Here is a 24,325-nt window from a genome sequence, read left to right on the forward strand (position 1 = left end):
TAAAACTATTTTACACGCGTACGAACTCGCTAGCTATGTCTTTAATGAGGAAACATTTCTCTGAAATTGTTGCCGCTTTAGAAAATTTTGACAAAAGTATTCATCGGAACGTTCGGTGAATTTGAAGGTAATTTATCAAACGCCGATTCCTTTGGATACGAGAAATTGAGTAGACGAGCTCGTTTGATTATCCATTATGTATTTATCTTTACGAAATAAAGGTTTTCAAGATGTCAATTATTGAAGCATCTGGCTTTTTATTGGTTTGTACTTATGGTATCATAAAATTAGCTGTTTTGTTTTTACTTGAGTCAAATAAAAGCTTTAATATCTGGACACAAATTAAAATTAGGTAATCTTTAGTGCCGCTAACATTTTTGTTTACTGCCAATAAAGAGATCTCGCTTTATTTGATATCGTAAGAACCGTCATTTCCTAAATAAGGTTTCAGGGAAAAAAAAGATACTTTTAGAAACATTTTTCATTTACTTCCCAGTTGTTTACTAATTATATCGACTCGTCGTAAAATGATTTGACAGGATGTTGGTAATTTTGTGACGACCAGTTTAACATACTGGCGAGTTTACAGAACGATACCTGAAAATTACTTTTTCAACCGGTTAATGACCTGTGAAAAATCGGATAACCTTGTTTTACTAAACAAAATACGGTTGTAGCTCACAAATTGGAACGGCGTTGTATTGCTCTGCCCGTTGCATGTTCAAATCCAATCATGCAGTCAGTGTCATAAAAACTAGGATCAATTACTGCGAATTCAGCCAGTGTTATTACTTTGTACAGTCAGCTGCACATCAAATGGCAAAAAAATACAGGGTGGCCCGAACCAGATGAATATATATATTTTTTAAATATTGATTCGCTAATTTACTTATAGTAGGTAATACACGTGTGGTTATAGGTTATATTGATTAGGGACCTATCGGATCCCAGTAGGAAACAAGTGCTGAAAATCACTTTATTTTATATTAATCGAGCTCAACAAAATCCGTAAAGTTCAATCAAGTCATTTTTCTAAAATTGCGGCATAACATTCGAAATTGATTTTTAAGAGAGTACAGACAGTGTATTAAATTGCAATAAAAATCTGAAATTATTATTAGAAAACAAAAATTGAATATAACCATGTCTTCAAATTAAAATTCATAACTCGTACGTAATCGAAAAGGAAGCGATTTTTTCCTGGCGGGGCCTTATTGGTCTCTAATCCAAATTATTTTTTTTTTATTTCCAACTGGTATTTATTTAATAGGACAACCAACAAAACATACACTACAAGACAATCAATTTTGTACCTGGCCAGCCTGTATTTTTGTTGCAAAATAGAAGCTGTTATACGTAGTACTTATTATTATTCTGTGCCACTATTTAAGATACTAGGTGATTAGCTTGATGTACCGCTGTCGTATTCTAAAATGTGATTTCGGTAAAAAACTTAAGGTTGGATGATTAATGCTTTAAGTTACCTTACGTAAGATTAAATGATTAATAGCCTCAACTTTGTTTAAGCTCACGCCGTATCTAAGTACTTTGCTTGGTTTCACGCTCACTGAGTGGTGTAGTATGAAACTCACGTGGATAGAACCCTGAAGGTTTTTTATAATAACGCTGCTTTTTATTCTATGACATTAATAAGATCTCACATAATATCAGCATCTCACTTAACATCAGGTCCGATTGCGGTCAAATACCTGCCTTATTCTGCATAAAAAATCCCGTTGCTGAAAGTCCAAATTACAGTGTATAATTTAAATAACAATTTTTTTAAAGCTAAAGTCTTTCGGACATTGTGTTTTTTTTCTCTTTCTGGTATTGATTACTGGCAAATCGAGTACCTATCGCCTTAAATAGTCCTTGAGTAGATATCGAATATCTTTAATCTATTATAGAAAGCAATTGATCCCATTCCAAAAATAAGCAAGACTTTTTTAATAAATTTAAGCAAATATGCGTAACTACTAGATATATTCTTACTTAAAACTGTTTATTTTTGTAACCTTGTGTAAGTCTTCAATATCAAATAACAAATTGGGGCTACTACACTTTGCTGGGCTTGTTACGTACAAGCTTAGATTATTTTAGGAGTCCTATTAGATCAGCCGTTCTGGAAAGTTCGATTTTCGAATTCTAATGAATACTTCGCTAGTTTTTAAACGAATAAATCTTTAATACGGTCGCGGGAAGAGCCTGGATGCGGGCAGCGGAGGACCGTGCATTGTGGAAAACCTTGGAGGAGGCCTTTGTCCAGTAGTGGACGTCATTTGGCTGAAACGAACGAAATCTTTTATAATGCCGCTAGAGAGATCATCTGAAGAGAAAAAAGACTGGTAGATCTATAAAATAAAATCTTATAAATAAAACACTGGCTACTTAACTCTCACATTATATTGCCTCATTTACAATCACTTATCTTACTTAAAACGCACGGAGACGTCCGCGCGCGTCCCTCTATTCTGACGTTTCTAGAGTGACATTACTTACGTCAACGTCACTCTGAAAACAGCTCATTGGCTAACGATACTGATATTTTAACTTTTAGATTTTTGACAATTAACACTGCCTACTTAATTCTAATTTTGACTTTGTCCTCAGATTTACCACGAGAAGGCCCAAGAATAACAGGCAACGAGCAAGAGAACAGAAGAGGGGACTCAATGTTCTTGAACTGTACATCGGGACGATCGTACCCAGCTGCTGTGCTTAGTTGGGACATCGACGGAGAGAAGGTTAGTCAGTTCGTTCGTTCGTTCGTTTCAGCCGAAAGACGTCCACTGCTGGACAAAGGCCCCCCCCAAGGATTTCCACGAAGACCGATCCTGCGCCGCATCCAGGCACCCCCCGCGAACTTCACCAGATCGTCGGTCCACCTAGTGGGAGGCCTGCCCACGCTACGTCTTGGGTTACGTCTTAGGAGAAGGTTAGTATCTAGCCATTCCTTAAGGTCTGGTACACTAACTACTAACTTCTACCACAATTTCTAACTTGTGTTAGAAATTAGTTCACTGTAATAATCCTGCCGACAACGGGGATTGGACTTGCAACCCTATTGTCATTTGTTTAAAATACTTACTTATAAAAATCTTTGCTAATATATTAAATTAGGTGACACTAAGCACCTAGCGCCTTAAATCAGTCTAGAAAATAGTGTTTGATATAGCTTCTGTTGTCGCAACACGTTACTAACTTTATAACTAGAAGTCAATCGAAGCGATTTTGATGCCGATATTATATTGTCTAAGGATATTGACCACGAATGTATGTATATCAGTGCGACATTGCAGGAGCTATTCATGTTCAGTCAACAGCACATCAGATTTTTTTTAGCACATTTTGTTGCAAAATTTGCCTGTATTACAACGAGATACAACGCCACTGTGTTTACCTTGACATGCCGTCGTCATAATTTAGGTTCTGTCTATACATGGATCTAATAGTTACTTAGTTTTGCCTGCAGTAGGTTCAGTAATTCTTGAAGGATCGGTTCTATGATAAGAACAACTTTACTGTCGGATTTCACATAATTGCCGCGGTCTAAGCCTACCCTATTAAGCTCACGTATAGTCTGACGAGCAAAGATTGACTTATGCGATATGGCCAGCTAGCTAGTTTGCAATTAAGATGAACTAGCAGCGGTTAACCTAGACTTAAGGACTCATATCAAGGGATTACAACTAGAATAAAGTTTCTGTTTGGAATTTTTGTTTTAAATGTCACTAAATACGGCTAGTCATCTACTTCAGTCCCCAATGTGGGTTCCTAAGTAAAACCTAGCTTTAGAAACTTGAAAGGTTAATGTGTGCAAGCCACTTAATTTTAAGCTGCATGTACTCGTATCAAACAAGGCTGTATGTTTCTTTAATAAATTTTTAAAAAAATAACTTTCTTTGCCACTGCCGAATATTTACTGCCACTGCAGTAGGTACATAATTAATTTTATGTCGCATAATATTGTTTAATTTATGAAATTAATAACATAGGTCTCTGCTACATTGATACTAAGAAGCTTCTACAACCGATTCTTGCCTTTAATAATATTAAAGAAAAAGTAATTTTATTCAGGCAATTAATTTGTGTACATTTTCATTGCACAGCACAAATTTAATTTGAAAACGATACAAATCGAGTAAATAGCCATAGGGCATTTTCTCACAGTGAACCTTTGCGATGAAACAGAAAAAGCAGTGCGTGATTTTACAATTTAAATCTGGCTGTGTAGTAAAATATGGAAATGAAATATTCATTTCTTGGTACCCATTTTTAATAATACGGGATGCGCATTTCGTGAAAATTTAAACTTTAATATTTATTTTAATCATTATTAATGCAAAGACTCCGTCAATTTTACTGTGAATTTAAAATGGAAATGACAATATTACACATACTATATTTCTTTTATCATGGGCACGACATTATCACATGGACAATTCTAAAATTCAATCGAGTACAAAATAATTAGTTACGTTAACAGAATAGGTAAGTAATTGTCTTCCCAAAAGAGCGAATTTTGAATTAAATTTAAAGATATTTTGAATTAAATCCAAATTACGTGTTTAAATCGGGCTTCGTCATTAAATTTTCAGCGCTTTGAAACACTAGTGAATCATCCCCTAATTTTATGACAATGTATATTAAGCTTTAACGACCACATCTCTGAATTCTTTAGTGACATAATATAACGTCTGATCAAAGTCGTAAATGAACTGATTTACATTTTACGAACCGAATTTTCTGTTAATTAATTACTTAGGCACTTTTCATACGCTCCCAGTGCTAAGAATTATTGTAAAGTTCTTAAATACCTAATATTACGTACCTGATGTTCAGTATTGCCTAAAATACTTCCTCTTGACTAATTAATTTCAATCTTTTATTTTTATTTTAGAAGCATTCGCTCTAGTATTGAAGGATTTTCTTGCGTGAGCACATTCCTCGGCCGTTTGGTGTAGTGGTTCAGAACGGACTACTATGCCGAGAGGTCCCGGGTTCGATTCCCGGCCGGGCAGAAATTGAAATGATGAATTTTAATTTCTGTGACGGGTCTGGGTGTGACTATGTATAATATTTATGTATTTAAAAAAAAAAGTATATAAGTAGTATATCCGTTAAGCTAGCACCCATAACACAAGCATTAAGTTGCTTACTTTGGGGCTAGCTGGCGCTGTGTGAAATTGTCCAAAGATTTATTTATTTATTTATTTTATTTATTTATTTATTCCTTTGCAAGCCAAATAGTTTGGCGAGCACGTGAATCCAAAGACTATGCAAACAGAGTCCGGATTCGCGTGCTCACCAAACCACAAAACATTCACTTGGCGAGTTTCGTTCCGAAGTCGATGCGAATGCTCCTGTCAAACTTAGAGCTGTCAAGTCGAGCTAATTGTTCATACTAACTAGGGCATTCTAGGTCGATAGTTGCTCTATTTCTGCCCTTTCCATAGTAATTAGACTTGCGACTACTAGCTTGGTATTGCCTAGAATTCATTCGTTTTAACTAAAAAACGTCCACTGCTTGACAAAGGCCTCCCTCAAGTATTTCTAATACTACCAGACTGGTCCTGACTTAAGGTACTATGTCCCATGGGGCAGAGGGCGTCCACAACTGTCCTCCATCGCGTTCGGTCTTGAGCTTCGCGTTTGATCTCACTCCAAGTCTTGCCGAATTTCTTCGCGTCGATTGGTCTTGCGCTGCCCGCATTAAGGCACTTTCTACAACCTTCACCAGATCGTCGGTTTACCGAGTATGAGGCTGCCTAAACTACGTTCTGCGGTCCGTGGCCACCATTCGTGAACTTTTCTACCTCAAGGGCCATCAGTAACACAAGCTATGACAGCCTACTGTCGGGTAAATTCCGCAGTTTCGTTTCAGCCAAATGACGTCCACCGCTGGACAAAGGCCTCCTACAAGGTTTTCCACAATTAAGTAACGGTCCTGCGCTGCCCGCATCCAGGCTCCCGCGACCTTTAACAGATCGTCGGTCCACCTAGTAGGAGGCCTGCCCACGCTACGTCTTCCAGCCCGTGGTCGCCAATCGAGAACTTTCCTAAATTCCACAGTTTAATAATATTAAATCAATATAATGCGACGGTGTGACTGTCTAACCAAATATTAATTTAATGGGACAGTTAATTAACTAAAACACGCCCAACCTTCAATGCTTGCATTTGCTTAACCAAGCTCATGGCTTCAAGTATTTGCAGAACAATATCTTTTAAAATACGTTTAGAAACTTCAGGCTGGGCAACGTTGATTTAATAATGGCTGAACGTAGGCAGGTTACAGGTATTGTATCTCAAAGGCTTTGTAAGTTCTATTTATCTTCAACTCTAAGAATTATTAAGTTTTTCCGCTCTGTCTGAAACCTGAGAATGCCGGGATGTTCTTATTACATGTACAACGTAATAAAGACTTGTAATGCTTGAAACCAGGGTAGTTATAACCTTTGAAATCTTTTCCAGAAAGAAAGAGGGACCTGAAATCTAAATACATAATGCTTTAAAAAAATGCTGCATCGTTTTTCTAAAGCAAGTTCCTCGAGCTCTTTTGTTTAACAAAAACTTATTATAGAATCATTAAAAAAATATTTTCTTCAGTCTTTGACAAAACATTAAGGAATAAAGTTTCATCAAAATAATGTTAGTTACTTACAATTTTATAAGAATATATGAGGCATCCAGCCCGTAGCGTGGGCAGGCCTCCTACTAGGTGGACCGACGATCTGGTAAAGGTCGCGGGAAGAGCCTGGATGCGGGCAGCGCAGGACCGTGCATTGTGGAAAACCTTGGGGGAGGCCTTTGTCCAGCAGTGGACGTCATTTGGCTGAAAAGAAGAAGAAGAAGACATGAGGCATATAGTCTGAATTCGTATACAGACCACATCATATACCTAAAGATAAAGCCTGCGATACTTTAAATAGTTGTAATAGAAGCGATTTTACACACCTTATGGAATAAGAATTAGAAAGTTTTTATTCAGCACAATATGGTAGACAAAGCAAGAGTAAACATAATTAACATAAAAAAATACGATGAACAGGCGCCCGCTCAGCAAAAATCGCGACATGACACAAACGTCATGCCGTATAGCCATGTGTGTCGACTGTTACCGCAGAACCCCTACACTACCGCTTGAATGCGAAACAATTAACCAAACTTTAGTATAATTATAACATTATAGTGAATAGCATTACTAAATTATGCATAATTGTTTTACGTACGACATCCTAATGTTCCAACCCAACCACGAAGCTTGCCAAAAGCTCCGATCTAAGTTCCCACAGTGTGTAATGGCAGTCGCAACTTTAGAAGCAAACTTATATGTACTTATCCTTATAAAGTTATAATTATGGAGTACTATCATTATAGACTTTAGTCCAATAACAATTACTTTACAAGCTTTTATTACTTTGACTTTGAAATGTTCCCAGAATTTTGATAAGTAATAAATAAAAGTATATTAAAAGTTATACACTCGCGACGTGATTTTAACCACAATTTCTTATGTTTCTATCTACATATTTACTGAGGTACAGTTTCTGATTAACACCCGTATTCACAAACGATGCTTGCTTTAGTGAAGCAGCAAATCGAACGCACAGCGTTGAATAGAGCTCTGTGATTGGTTCGTGTATCACCCTGTGCGTCCACGCGCACTGTGAGACCTCATAGACCCTTATCACGACTCCGAGACAACCTACCAGTTATTAACTCGATTCCCTCTTCCCCAGGTGACAGACCCAGATCTCTTAGTGGAGTACCCACCCACGCAGCACTCCCATGGTCTGCTGTCCACCGCTCTCGGTCTCCGAGTGCCGGTCGGGCGGACGATGCAGGTGCGATGCACCGCAAGAGTGGCGCCAGCTTGGAGAGAAGGCAGCGAGGCTGTGGTTGGGAACAGCCAGCTGGCTGATAGCAAGGAGGCTATGTTGCTTGGTGAGTTAAAAAGAAATTAAATGTTTATTGACTTTTTGGACCCATGATGGTGATGCCTGCTCCAGAAAAGCAATAACTCATGAAGATTTTAGTGAGTATAAATAATATCGCTTACTTGTCAATCAGATAATTATGTAGGTATAAACTTCGTCGTCGTGAAAGCCAGATACCATACTTAAACTAGAATCACTTTTGTCAAATCCAATCAACAGAAATACCTATGAATGTGTATTTTTTGACATTAAACAAAATACCAGTCTTCTCAAAATTACGCGAATATCCAAATGGCCACTTTATAAACTGAACTGGACAAAATTTTGGACAATGCGGGACTTCTAAAATATGTAATATGGCGCCATTTTCTGTACCAAATAACGTTACGTTAATTTTCAATGTAATGGATGGATGTAGAAACACAGTAGACTAGTTATTCGAATAGTACCTAATGCTTTTATTCTTTAGGTACTGGCAGTAAGGAAATCAAGTTACATGGTAAGTAGACAGAGAATAAATCCCAAAATTTTGGCAGGGCAAGCTTTTGTTGTGTCCTGATAACAACTCAACCAACTAACGGAAAGTATACAAAGGCTATCAACAAACTTTACTTGTAGGTATTTAAGTTAATGTTTTTTCAAGTAGGTAATTTAGTTGGAAGTAATCATAATATTATATGGTTTGATACTAAAAATATCCATGATTACCAGAACGACGAACGCTGATAATTTTTTATGATTATACGTTATACGTTCGTTTAAGCTAACTAATGTGACGTATTTCGTAAGATACTTTATCAAATTGAAGGACACAAAAATATCCCCAAGAATATCTGAAATATCTTGCTATCAGCTTTAGCTTGGACCTGGCTGCAATCTTAGCAGGACGCATTTCGAAATATGATTGAACTGTGTAGTATAGCTATAAGATCTATAGCGTGTCCGCCCGGAGAATACGATGATCCAAGAAACGTATGAAAATTTGCTGGGTCGGAATTGTATGTTCAGAATATTGCAGTAGCTTGCTAGCCTATTAGGGAGATAGGGTTTTATCTAAATTGAGCCTTTTAACTAAATCCAATATTGTGTCTATATTAAGTAAAAATAGACTCAATTGAGTGTAATTTTTATTCGACCATTTTAATGATGAGTGCGTTAACCGAGTTATAACCTCGCAGCCTCCAAATTATAATATAAATATTTAACAATAACATCCAGGTATAAAAAAAGAACTGTTGCAAATCTAAAAGGCTTGAAAGCTAAAACTATTGATTGATTAGGATTAGCTGAACAAGGGCCTTATCAGAATGCTATGACTAACTAAAAATAATAATATGTCTACTTAGTTGGCGGCACCACTAAAAACCACAGCAAAAATTCACTGTTTTCCATTCGAACTATAAGTTGAGGGTTGTATAAACAAAACCTATGCGTCAAAGGGTTTGTAGTAGCATGCTTTGATGACATAAAATATAAACAGGCCTTTGTAAAATCTATTTACGGACGCGCACTCGCGTGCAGTTGATGTTTAAAATCAACAAACATATTAAGCTTTGTTTACTTTAACACTGTAGGGTAATTTTACTTGTCAAATGGAGACGCTTCATGAAATACAAGAATGAAAAGGTCTGGATTTTCTAGGAGCATCAACTGCACAAACATTATTTAAACTGCGTGCGAAATGGAATCGAATTCAAAATTCATTAGTGAGTCTACGATATAGATTTCTTAGTTAGTTACCATTTGAAATACTTATGTGACAAAAAGAAACTTTCTCTAATATCTTTTTACCGCAATTTTCTTAAATTACTGGTTTTTGGACTAACGCAATGCGCCTTTGCGTATTCGTTAAGTTAATACAACTCCGCACACTTCGTTTGAAGTACGAATGGGCGTAATTCAAAATTTAAATACCTAAAAGGCGTGCACGCTCGCTAGACGAATTCGTGTCGATTTTATATAACGTTAGCACATAAAGGTGAGTATAGGCCGGAGCATTTACTTGTAACAAAACCACTAGCCGCTCTACAATATTATGGTCTTGTGTTAACCCCTTCACGAACCAAATGTCGTACAACCTGTATTGTACCATTCGTAAGAACTTTACATTACAATTCTCTAGCTAGTCTATACACACCTCAAAGGTATTTGAATATGAGCATTTAACCACCTAAGCTGAGAGGAGTTCCATCTCACCTATAGAATAATTTAATAGCTCCGCTCCGAATGTTCGCTATCATAACAATGTTACAAACGGATGTCGATAGAGATATCTTAGACCATTAACTTTGAGAATAGTTACCTGGCAGTTAGTTGCGAGAACTTATCGGTGCTTAGTTATAGCGAATACTCGTACTGCTTCGTAATAGGTGTATTAGCTGCTTAATTTAATAATCTTGTTCTGTTCGATTTGACATTTAAGGAGCTTACTTACCTGATGTTAATGTTTTGAACGTATTTATATTGGACTACCTACATGAATGAGTTTTAGTATTTTTGTTGTAGTACGTCGGTCCATTATGTAATTAAGGTACTGCAGCAAGTCTTAACTAAAGACTTGTATTCCCAAGGAGATATTCCGTTTTTTGCAAGAAATGTTTTTTGTAGGAACTTTTTTTTTCCCGATGCCGTTTAGTAGTATACTCGTAAGACGTATTTTATTATTAATTTTCACACGAACATCCCTTTGCTATGGCCCGCAAAAAACCGATTCTGAATTTTGAATTTCAAACACACGTCATGTGTGTTTAGCACATGATAGTCCAGTTTTATGGGATCCTGCATTACTGGGTCCTGCAAAACTGGATTGTCGTGAAAACGAACGTTACTTTAATGATGAAAAGTTAACCATTGTTTGTTATAAGGTTCGTTGAATGTGGATAGATATTGTTTTAGCGAAAAACGCGTATCGATTCCACCGAACAATTTGCACATAACGTTGTAAATGTGCGGGCTTGACAATCGCACAATAAAATTGTTTTGTCCGCTTTATGATTTAACTTTTTATCGTGACAAAACAATGATATCGGAAAATACGTTTAGGCGGTATTTTTCGAAACAAATAAATTGAAACAATATTTGGCATGATATGGCATGATCATTCGAACAAAGTGCTATATATAGAATTACCGCTCCCTTGGTACAATAGTAAGCTATATCTACATATACAGGGTGTTAGGTAAATGGGTATATGAGCCGACACTAGCCCATGTTAACATGGTCATATAAATGGTATGGTGAAGTCAGAAAATTGATATCTTCATTTTAATTATTTTAATTTTCATACAAATCGGATTTTAAAAAAAATATTTCATTTATATGACCATGTTAACATGGGCTAGTGTCGGCTCATATATAGCCCATAGTATATAATAATATCCTTGGACATAATAATATCCTTGGACATTTTACACTGCGCTTCTAGTCCCAAACTAAGCAAAGCTTGTACTATGGGTACTAGACAACGGATATAAACATACTTAAATACTTTTTTTTTTGTAAATACATACATATTATACATAGAAAACACCCAGTCCAATACAAACAAATATGTTAATGCACACAAATGTTTGTATTGTGTGGGAATCGAACCCGCAACCTCTGGAATAGTAGTCCGTTTCAAACCACTACACCAAACGGCCGACATATACCCATTTACCTAACATCCTGTATAGTATACATTGTGGTATCTTATGGAGTTGTATTATGGACTATTTTTCAAACAAAAACGTGCTATCGAAAAATGAGTTCCATTTGAGATGTTCGGGTATAAATGCGTTTTACATTAGGCATTTGTACTAGTACCAGATTGTATATGAACAGGGAACCTTACGCGTGTATTTGAAAAGGAACTTTACATGCCATATTTCAAAGACTGGTTTTGAGGCTCTCTAGTTTCCACGTGACACTTGGCATGGAAGCAAAATTGCAGTCATCAGCTTCACGCATCCGCGCCTAGCGCTGCTCCACCTGTGTACCTACGTCAACAGAATATCTGACTATACGTTTAAACTTCTAACCATGCTACTATCGATGGCTCCTACGTATACTGGCGTAAGTGAAAAAAGTTAATTTTACAGGAGAGCCATTTTAGTGGCCAGAACCATATTTTTGGGTCATATCTTCTGACCTACTAAAACGAATTTAATGAAATTTCACATTTAGCCTTAACATGTAATGCTTTTGCTACTGCTGTTATCAATTTTTATATTTTTCTTATATATTTTGAGATTTTACGCATTGCCCTTTTACGTCGTCACATTTCTATAATTTCATGTATATTGTTCAACGTAAAGAGACTTAAATGACAACGTAAATATAATATTTTAAGCGATTACTCTCTTTATTTATGCATGTAATTATTTTAATTGTTATCATGTGCTATATCAATAATAAATCAGTTAGAAAAAGTTGTTTAATGTATCGTTATTACGTTTTTACGCAAATACGCCCATATACTGTGCTCGAGATTTAGTTAGGTCTTTTAACATAATGTGTCATATTTTTAAAAATTATAAATAACTTGAAAAATCGAACCGCCTAAGGCGGGAATTGAACCCACGATGCCTTAGGCAGTTCGATTTTTTCAAGTTATTTATAATTTTCAAATTAGTTTGAGATGCGACTCTTAACGCTAAAAATTAAATAACTATATAATGTGTCATAATTTATAAATAAAACAATTTGCTAAATATTTTCATGGCTTTATTTAAGATTTGGATTATAAAAAATATATATTTATGTAAGCAACTACTCGTATAGATTAACGAATCGTATGATTGGGCTTTATACGTGGCGTAGTTTTGCACATACGCCTATTTGCCTAAAATTTTATTTTGTATCTAATGGAAAAAAAAATTTTTTTTCTTACTGACGTTATAGATTACAGCAAAATGAAATCATTTCTTAAATAATTGGAAAAAGGCGTAAGCGGCAGTTTCGCCTTTATACGTAGGAGCCATCGCATGTCAACCTTTTGTAGTGTACAGTCGTCCATATAAGGGATATTACACCTGTACCTCTAGCATGAACAATAATGGCTTTACCTAGAAAGTTTTCCGGGAGTAATGAAAATTGGTATTTATATAGATTTCGATGTGCTCTTTGCGAATTTCAACTTTGCGACCTCGTATGGTTGCCGCTCGCACGGCCATATTGGAAAAATGCTGCCTAGTAGCAGTTTTTATTAAATGTTTCCTTTCGGATTAACTTTATGACAAAATATGCTTAGAGAAACTAAAACTAGAGAAAATTTCCTATTTTTGATGTCTGCACAACCTCTTTGGGAAATCAATAGTTTAGGCGTAGGAGTGCCGTAAATTATACTTCTATATGCTTTTGTCTTCGAATCGTTTGCGTATTCGACAAAATTCGACACTCAATCTTCGAATTAAACGATAACGTGACAGTTTTGATTCTCAAAATAGGTTTCGTGCAACCATTTCTCATACTAAGTTTACTTTACGACACGTTCACAAGGGCGCTGTTGTAGTTCTTTGTAGGTACTAAATCTTTTGATGGCGATTCGAATACGCAAACGATTCAAACTCGAAAGATTTTCGTGCTAGCCGTACTGATATTTTAAATAATGTAACATAAAGGAGAATGCCCAAGTGACTATGGGAGTTGGTATCGCTATCAAATTCATTGTACATTAATCGAATAAAGCTTAATTTATAGTATGCATACAGGACTATTTGGCACAGTTATTTTTTTTTTTATAAAACTCCGGACTTTGACGTAATTTTGGTTTAAGTGAAATGAATGGTGTCCATTGGCATAGCTACAGGTTTTACCTTAGAATACCTGTTTTATATTTGTGGATAGTTACCCTGCCTAAAAAAACCCTAGCTACGCCAAAGCTAGCGTTATTTGATAAGGATCAGATATAAACACAAAATAATCTTGCGTGCATACCAATGTTATTTATACCATTTTGCAAGGGGAAAGGGATTTGCGGTTAGCCCTGACTACTTAAGGACAGGAAAAAATCAAATGATATCGCGAGCTAACTACGAACAGCGCCATCTATTGACAACCGTGCGAACTACGTAGTGTCGTTGCTCGGTGATAGGTGTTGCTGATTGCAGCTCATTGTTACAATACTTTTTATTAAAATCGGATTTTATTCCGGAGGTTTTACAATTTCTTACTACTTTCGCAAATCATTACAAATGAAGAAAGGAATTTACGGTGTGGTACCCTCAATGTACAATTAGATTTCGAGCGATACCACTTTTGGGCATTCTCCTTTTATGCAGTTTCAATCACAAAAAGTCCTGTAGAATAGTAATTACCTATAAGAAAATCAGCCAGAAACATTGCTCTGATTCTCTATGCAATGAATTCTACTGCATTTTTTACCCAGTGCTAACTGTTAAAAATAATTGGATACCTACATAAGTGGTTAACCTTTGTAGGAAAGAAATAAATTTTATTATAAAGTAATATTTTATCTAACTACGAAGAATAACAAAACACCCATTTAACCCCTTGAAATCAGTTCTTTACTAACAAACATTATTTGTTTCAGTGCGCAGCTCGAGCGAGGCGTCCACATTAAGCGTAACGCTATTAACACTTCCCTTGGCCTTACTCCTCGGTTCCGTAATACAATTACAAACGTGATAAATTATCTCCCTATTTTATTAACTAAACGTGATCTAGGAGACGACTAACGTGTTAAATAGAATACAAAGATTTCTACTTGGGTTAACTATACTTTGTAAGAGATACAGGCTGATTTAAAAATTCTTTAGCTTTCTTGTATTGATTTGCTTGACTTTGACTTTAGTAAGACCTTTTTGAGAGTAATTTATGTTTTTAATTTGTGTACAATAATGTTTTCGAGTATTTTTTAAATACCTTCGAATGTACAAACTGATAAGATCTTACTTTTTATTGTATCTAATACTTTCATTTTTTATCTTGTTTTTTAATTGTTTAATGCATATCGTTAAATCTTAGGTAGTTAAAGTTAATAATAGGTATATTAATTTTTTAAATAAAAATATTAAGTCTTCGATACATATCTGTAACGGAATAGTTAAAGCTAGTAATTGTGTAAGAAAATTTAAATCATTTGGCTCATTTTAGTTCTGATAATGTATAATTGTTAAAAGATGTATAGAATATTTTCGCAATGGAAAGCTTATGTTTTTTTTTTTACTCTACAAGATATCTTTTTACTTGAAACTTGTACATAATGTTAGAAACGCCTTCCTAGATGATATTAAATTTGAGATGTAAATAAATGGTTAAATAAATTAGGTGAAAGTAATTTGTTTTTGTAAAATACTAGGTAAAATGAAAACATTTCATGTAAAATAAATTGTAACCTCAAAATTTTTATTGACATTTAAATGTGTGAATTTCAAAAATATCACTTTATTTTCAGTGCATTGACTTGCATTTAACACGTATTTCTAATCGGTTACATTTTTAATGTATAATTTGTATTTGCTGGAATATAATTCTTTCAACGTTTCCAAACATTCCAAACAAAAGTTTGATGTTATTTTAGTAAACTCACAAAGCAAAAAAGCTTGGAGCAGCTTACCTAATTTGAATAATTGATAGTGTTTCTATCTAAGCAAAATCTATGAAAATAAAGTTATAAATGTTAATCAAATCTTTGCTAATTGACGAAGGTGTTACACGCATTTAAAACGTCATTTTCTATGCTTTTATATTCAAACTCAGTCACACTGGTTCTGCGGGCTGCGGTTAGGTCAACGTGAACGCAGCCCGCATTATGTATGAACAACCGCAGAAGACATCCAGTGCGGCAAATCCTTAAGAAATATAAGAACTTATTCAGGAAAATACTTTAGTTTTCCTCACTTAATGCAAGTCATTTATTATAAGTTGCTGTTTCCACAGTCCCAAATTGTAAATACAAACTAGAAACACTAAACTTGTCGTTCGCTTTTGTTGTTAACGTGTATTGTAATTAGTCTTACCTGGCATAATTTTGTTGAAATATAAGACAATTTGTTAAAAAGGCATTTTATTTTATCCTTTTGGCGTACCCAAAAGGTTGTAACCAATAAATGATAGAATGTAACCCTGTATCAGAATAGCACACAGGTGGGTTCTTCTATGCTATGACAGAGGGTTCAATTCCCACTCTATAGGTAGGTACTACGAGTAGTACTAGTAAATTAGTCTGGATGTTTTCATTCTCTCTATTATTTATTGATAAAGGATTCCCAATTTAATTTAGTTTTTTAATACATTTTTTACAATAATTCTACTTCCAACGATTCATTACTTTCATGGATACCCTACATGTTATGATAAAGCTGCGGACAAAACCATATCTGACAAAGCAAAAATCTCCAACAAATGTGATACCGCACAATTTTCCAAACAAGTCGTGTAATCCAATCTGGAAAATGCAGTACCTAGTGTTATTAGAGGAAGTCATTGAACAAATCCCTCTAAAGGACACAAAGAATCCAGTCCAGGACAAATCGAGACACTCGTATCTTCTTTTGTAAGCTATCTCCACACTTGTGTGGCCTTTGTAACGATCCTTCCGCGAATTCTACGAGAGCTATAATATCACATAATTATCATTGGTAAAGACGTGGAGTACATTGTTGAACACATTCAGGATTGGGTAATTTTTGTACTTAGGTAAGTCGGCATTCTTACTTATGATGTTGTGGTTTATTTTAGTTCATTAGTCGAAAAGGTAACTTTGTTGTTCAAACAAAAAGCAATTCTAAGGCTGGGTTTCTCCATCTTACTTTAACCTTGACGAACGACAAAAATCTGTCAAACTCCATACAAAAGCACCGGATATCGTCAAAGTTACAGTCATAGTTATTGGTGCAACCCAGCCTTAGATTACATCAGTAAGCGTTGAGGGAAAAATTGATTTCTTTCTATTAAGTATTTTTTTTGTGCGATACAGTAGAGTTAAAATTAATACGTATCAGTAGTTATCTCTAGATGACTTGCGTAAATATCAAATCATGAAAGAAAATCTCATAATTTTCGAAGCTCTAATATTCATAAAAGCAAATACTAACGTGACAATACACACAATGATTCATTTGCATAAAACGACGGGTGCTAGATTCGTCAGAATAATTGCGTCAACACCACCGTTATTTGATCCGCTAATTCCTGCACGACATCGCAATTTGGGAGGGTAGAGTGAAAAATTGGGGCTCTCCATTAGATGGCCGTATTAACGCCTCCAGAGTTTATAACACGCGAAAGGGCGACACGCATTAGGTGTTAAATGCGCGAGCTCTGTTCAAACAAATGTTCTTTATAATTACTACTATCAGAGAGCAACAATTTGAATGTTAGAAGTAAAAAACGAACACGGTTTTGATAATTAACATTTGCGTTTACAAAGCCGATGAGACTATGCCGGCTAGTGATTTGTATTTAACACAAAATGTAGGTAGTACCTATGTAATTCTACTTTACTTCTGAAAATATAATGTCGAAAACGTTCCGGTTAATATTCCATCCGTTCGCTTATCCAATAGCAATGCCCGATCCTATGAGCATATCAGTAAGAGTCAACCCTAATTGGTTGCCACGTGAGTGTAATTGTCATCCTAAATTAGTATTTTGTTAGTATAGGTACTAGCTGACCCGGCAATTTTCGTACCGCTTATGTAGGTACATCAGAAGTAAGAATTTAGAATTCTAGTGGTGAAGGAAGTCTGAATGTAATGGTGAAAGACATGGATGGTGAAGTGCTTTGACTGTTTGTGGGTGAATTCTTTACGAGGTCCATCGTTTGTGTCTCAGTGTGATCAATTCCAATCGGGAACTAAATCCTCGAAGAAGCGAATTACGGCGATCTACCTATGAGGAGGGCTCGAGTGGTCGCATCGCGATGAGGCTGTTCCCTGCTGCAGCACCAGTTGATGGTAAGTGTTCTTTTTTAATAGGTGGTGGGTGAACTAATTGCAACAGAAAAATAGTTGACTATTTCTTCTTAGGTATGAACTTCATCATTTCAGCCATAGGACGTCCACTGCTGAACATAGGCCTCCCCCAATACTTTCCATGTTACCCGGTTGGTAGCGGCCTGCGTCCAGTGCCTTCCTACTACCTTTATGATGTCGCTATGAACTTAATAGCTATTATGAAAAAATCTTTACATATTAGGTACTAATCTCAATGCTGAAACAAGGGGATTCTAACGATATGCTACATAACAATCAAAATTAAAAATTCAAAAATTCCAAATTTTCTTTATTTTCTTATAAGACACATTTACAGGGGTTTGGTGTCTCCTTTTAAGTTTATAAAACCTGTATTAGGAGACGCCCGCTCTTTCGATCAGTTTTATATATTAAGAAAATAAATTTAAAAAAATGTACATGATTTTGAAATTCACGTGCAGTGCCGCGAACGAAAGATAACTTACTGCCTTTATAGCAAGATAATTATACTTTGGTAGGTACCTATTATAAATAGGCACATGATAAATAGATATCATGGCGCATAACGCGTAGGCTGGGTTGCACCATCTTACTTTAACTTTGAGAAAAGTCAAAAATCTGTCAAACTCCATACAAAAAGCACCGGTTATCGTTAAAGTTACGGTCAAAGTTGGTGGTGCAACTCAGCCTAATAGTTTTTCATAAGGTTAGCTTTAAACGTATCGGTATAATTTCATAATCTAACAACGACTGGCTTTGAAACATTGAAGAATACCCGCTTTTAGCATCTCAAAACGTTGGAGTTTACGCAACAATAGCTTATGATTCCACGTCAACTGGATTGGAGACAACACTTTAATGAAAATGTCGCCGTCACGAGCCGTCAAGGAATTTTCGCTCGTCAAAAGGAATATTTGAGACAACAGAAATCCATTTATAGACAGAATAAATAAAATTCAGCGATGTTTTGTCTGTATTTAAAGATGTTGATGTAAATGCTTGTGGAAAAAAGAATCGCGCGCAAATATCATGTTTGTTAAGTTTGTTGTCTAATACAATGATTTAAAATTAGTAAGAAGTACGAATGTTTATAAAACGTGAGAGAGTCGAATGTGATTTCTTTGTAACTTTAGAGTCAGCGTGAATCAAAATCAAAATTATCTTTATTTGTATAGACTTATTAAATTAGTACCACCAGCGCTTCGAGACAAACATTTGGCAAGCGCTGATATAACATTGTAATATAACATTCTAACATACATAAATAACATCGACATGATAGTTTATATTTCAAATGAAAAACACCTACTTACTTATTTTACTAGTTGTTAAATCACCTGAAATTAACCTAGAAGTACCTATCCTACTTAGGCCCGATTTGACCAAACTTTTATTCGAGAATAACTCCTGGTATAACTGGCACTGTCAGTTTCAGTATGGGAAATATGTCAAAACTGACGATATATTCAGAGATTAATATTTACGTTGGTCATATCCACCATTGGAATTTTAATAAAGACGAAATTAACTGACATACACAAACAAAACCATATTATTTCTTTCCAGCAGTAATCCTACATAGAATTTTAATAAATATGAAATTAACTAGCATACAATACAAAGAAAACCATGTTAAGTACCTTAGCCAGTCTAATTACTAACAAAATTGAGAATTCAGGTTCGGTTTAAGGGCATCAATCCCTCATATCAGTTCGACATCAGCATAGCAAGTCTTTGATAGCAGTTCGCGCGTAAAAGCAAGCATTAAATTTCTTCTGTCCTGATAAAATCAGTGTCGGACTACGACGTTCTTCCGCCACACTTTTTATTCGCTCTTTATTCAAATTGACACAGCCCTACGGCGCGTAAAACTGATAGTGAAGTTAAGGCTCTTTCAAATTTGCTTTTTTACGTGCTATAATATTGTTTGGCGTACTATTTGGTTCTTCAGTAACCCCTTCAGGAGCTTATTCTGTTCTCAGTTACTTTGTTCTCTCAAAATTAATCATGCGTCTACGATCTAACACTAGCACAGAATAACATAATAATAGCAAATAGTACCTACGGACCATCTTTCATCATTGTAGGACTATCGAGACCCCAATCTTTGGTGTCAAACTTGCCATTTCATATTATGCCTCAATTGGAATACCTAATTCACGCCTAAATAAACTTACCAAACTGGGAAAAATAAGTGATTTTCCAATTTGTATGTTCCTGAGAAAAGAACCGGACCCCGTATTGAGTGACTCCAATTTTCTATCGACTATTAGGTAAACCACAGAAAAACGCAAATGTAGAACAGCCCTAAGGCTTGGTGCACGATAGTGGAATGCTCAGGAATGGTCAGGTGAAACTGATCTATGGAGTAGTATGACGTCACACGTTGGCTTGAGGTGACGATAAGTCAGTTTCTACTCTCAGATTAGCTTGTAGGTTTTCCGATAGCGGAGTTTTACATACGAATGGACACATTACTGATTAGTTAGGTCGAGCTTTGTCACGTTTCGTCACGCTTTGTGTTAGATCTTATCGGCAGATTCAGTAGCTGGCCTACTTTCATTTGTTTTTGTAACGAATGTTTTGTACAGCTACAGTTTGAATAAAATTAACGCCCGTATTCACAAACATTACTATGAGGTCTCACAGTGCGCGAGGACACATAGGGTCATTCACGAACCAATCACAGAGCTATATTCCACGCTGTGCGTTCGATTTGCTGCTACACTTAAGCAAGCATCGTTTGTGAATACGGGTGTAAAATATCTTTACTGTACTAAAATACTTGTTTGAGAATGAAATCCCATCCCAACTAATATTATAAATGCGAAAGTAACTCTGTCTGTCTGTCTGTCTGTCTGTCTGTCTGTCTGTCTGTTACGCTTTCCCGCTTAAACCTCGCAACCGATTTTGATGAAATTTGGCATAGAGATAGTTTGAGTCCCGGGAAAGAACATAGGATAGTTTTTATCCCGGTTTTTGAAACAGGGACGCGCGCGATAAAGTTTTTCTGTGACAGACAAAATTCCACGCGGGCGAAGCCGCGGGCGGAAAGCTAGTTTTGAATATATCCGTAAACAGCAAAAACTTTTGAAATATTAATACATACTATTGTTTGGAGAGAAACATTTCCTCCAATTGACCAGTAAATTAATAATAGTAAAGTATTAACGATTTCTTATAAGAAGTTAATTTTAATCAGTTTACTAAATAGCTACCTCAAAAAATGTTTCAAACCCTCTCAATTTTCGCACACAACTACAAACCGAGATTGCGTCTGGCATGTTTCTTCACAATATGGAGGTGTTCACAAAGAACGTAATTCGACACAGACGGCGCCTCAAAAGAACTGAATATTACCTATCCTCCTTGAGATAGCCTAAATTACAATATTACTATACTTACTAATAATAAATGCAGTGTTTTTTTATTGTGTACGATATGAATTGATCTAATGCCCGATTTCATCATCTATCCCTAATTTTTAAGTTAACTATGGAACACATAACAAGAATTTTGTTTTCATAGGGGTCACTTAAAAATTAGGGATTTATGGTGAAAAGGGGCATAAAGTTAATAAATTAGGTATACTTTTGTCATTGTAACACTTGTTACCATCAGTATTCAAACCCCACAACCACATATACGTAATTTGACATAGATCTTCAAATATCTGGGTACACACTTACCTAAATATTATCTGGGATGTTTCTTCACAAAGAACGTAATTCGACACAGACGGCGCCTCAAAAGAATTGAATATTATCTGTCCTCCTTGAGATAGCCGAAATTACAATATGTCGCTTCCCCTCTGTTCGCAATCGATGTCTTTCGTCGCGTAATTAAAAACATAATGAGGCCTGTTTTTATCTAATAATGTAAGAATACAGCAGCTAACATAATTAAGCTTGGCTTTTTGTTGGAAAATCGTTCCCATTACGAATTTAAAAGATAAGGTTTTAGGTTGATATACCGTTACTTGTAGGTTTCCTATTATACTTTGTGATTTTGTGCCTGGTTTGTTCAGTATCAGTTATGTTACCAATTGAGTTTTTTAAAACTATACTTAATACTTACTATAAATATTGAAAATTGAAATGTTACACCGTATAATGCATTTGAATTTGCGTTTAAGGATAAGTTTCCTACGAATTAAGATCCTATATATTAATTACCTTCTTACTACATTATAATTATGTAACACTCGTCCCTAACGGTAGGTACCTAGGTATACAAATACCTCTACCATACTCGTATTTTTCCATTGTACACCTTCAAATAATAATATATCTAAGTACTTGAAAGACTTGAAATACTAATATCGCATCGAAATAAAACTTCTAAAACTTCTTTATACAACACTTATTAGTAGAATTCCACTTGAAACATTTATTTACTAACAAAAGAACAAACGAATAAAAGTGTCCAACAAAAAAATCCAGCTCTTGCTACATGGTATTACACTGCCCAACCACGAAGACTAGCCCTAATTCCCCTGGCCTTGTAAGTGTCAAACCGTGTAAAACGCAAGTAAATCCCGCTTTTTATAGCGCCCAGTTAGGGCTGTCAAGTTTAGTACTGTTTAAACCTAAACGTTATAGGATCCTGATAGCGGTACTTTTTGAAGTAATGACGCACTTTTTTAAGGTGTTTTGTTAACGTTGTTTATGTCTTCTTAAATAATCATCTCCCAATAGTTTTCACAGTTTATTCAGTAGTGTGCAAAGTTTTTATCTTAAGTTCTTATTTCGATGGCGTAAGTAATAGGAGGTCACTCGCCTTTACGATGAATCAACGAGTGAAGATGTCTGACAGTGATTGAATGAAAAAAGCGGTCTAACAGTGGGCTGCCTTCTGCTGAAATGTAACGTTATTTTTATTTACGACCATTGAGTATTTTAACTTTAATAAATAAATAAAATAAACATCCTTGGACATTTTACACTGCGCCTCTAGTCCCAAACTAAGCAAAGCTTGTACTATGGGTATTAGACAACGGATATACATACTTAAATACTTTTTTTTGTAAATACATACATACATTATTATACATAATAATTCTGGTTAGTAACACCACCTTGTTAATATGAGGTAGCCCTAAAGTTAGTTCGTGTGAAAAAATGTCCCTTCAGTATCTCTTAAGCCATGATCAATGGCCGATGGTCACGCAGAGCACGCCACGCCGATACCGACGTCTGACACCAGCGGACATAAAAACGGTGCCTGTTCATTAGGTAATCGCTCCTTCATTTTATTGCCTTTTACTGCAGTTAGTTATCTGGCTAATTTGGTTTAAGTGACACAAGAAAATTTAGTGGTCTGAAAAGCCGTTTGCGGTAAGTGAATACTGATTTTGAAAGAGCTCATTACATTTAAAGCAAATCTGTAGTAGGTATAGTCTTTGTAAAAAAAATGTCCAATAGTCTCTCTCTTGCTTAAAAATGTTAGATAAGCACTATGGCACAGTCAGCGTCAAATACCTAGAGTAGCCAAAAAGTTCGCAACACGTCTTTGTTACAATTCGAATTAGGTTAGGTATGTTTTCAACTTTTTGACCACTTTGGTTACAAACTATTTGACGCTGACTATTCCTCTCTTTCCTGGATTTTATTAAACCCTCAAATTACTTTTTTTTTTTTCAATATTAATAAGAACAATCCTATTATTGATTCGAAACTACATTATTCAACTACCTACTAATACAGCTACATGATTTATTATGGAATATGATTTTCAAAGTCAATCACATTAATTGATCGTTTTGATTGTTAATTCTTGTCAAAGTTTGTTGACCTCTAAACTCAGAGTTCCAAGCACTTAATTCTCAAACAAAGTTCTTATTTAACTTCTAGGTTCTAGTTAGTTTACAATCGTGTTCATTAATGCGCTCACTTCAGGTAAGAATCCGATTCTGTCTAAGTTTCATTGCAGTGGTACTTCTACTTAACAGTACTTAGAGGTGGAAATATTAAACATAGCGTTTAACCGCTAGTTTGGTTTGGAACAATCTACCTTACCTTAGTTTATAGTACAAGCTGTAGCTGATAATGTAAATCTATGTATTTTCCACTAAAATGTTTTTTCATCGATACCAGTAGCCTTATTCACGTAAGAAAACTTCAACGACAACAAAATACTGAGTTGCGATCCTATCGAGTAATCGTTCTATCCAAATGACCCTTGTGAATACGGATTTAGAACTGTTTTTCAATAGGACGACTTCTGAACGTCAGCGAGATCTTGACTGTCAAAATACGTGAATTTCAGCCACAGGCCTTGCCTCCCTCAATGATTTCCAGATTGAGAAAAAGTATGTTTATTGTCATATTTGTAGAACGAGATGACTCATCAGTTTAACTATAGCATCATTTATGCAATAATAATAATTAAAATTTTGTAAACTTAATGTACAGTCTTGTGACTGTACCAACTAGCCAAAGGTGAGGTTATTCCCAGTTTCCCGAACAT

At 35.5% G+C, this 24,325-nt stretch overlaps 1 protein-coding gene across 1 annotated transcript in view; it reads left to right on the plus strand.

Moving 5' to 3' along the window:
• Positions 1–15,942, plus strand: part of LOC135088599 (uncharacterized) — a 37,274-nt gene extending 21,332 nt beyond the window's left edge. Inside the window, exons 4-6 of the mRNA XM_063983505.1 lie at positions 2,611–2,744; positions 7,743–7,947; positions 14,473–15,942. Of these exons, the coding sequence (XP_063839575.1) occupies positions 2,611–2,744; positions 7,743–7,947; positions 14,473–14,567 (434 nt within the window). The 3' untranslated portion in view covers positions 14,568–15,942. The remainder of the gene's footprint in view (positions 1–2,610; positions 2,745–7,742; positions 7,948–14,472) is intronic.
• Positions 15,943–24,325: the final 8,383 nt, after the last annotated feature.

The sequence above is a fragment of the Ostrinia nubilalis genome, chromosome 4 (assembly GCF_963855985.1).
Source record: "Ostrinia nubilalis chromosome 4, ilOstNubi1.1, whole genome shotgun sequence".
NCBI lineage: Eukaryota > Metazoa > Arthropoda > Insecta > Lepidoptera > Crambidae > Ostrinia > Ostrinia nubilalis.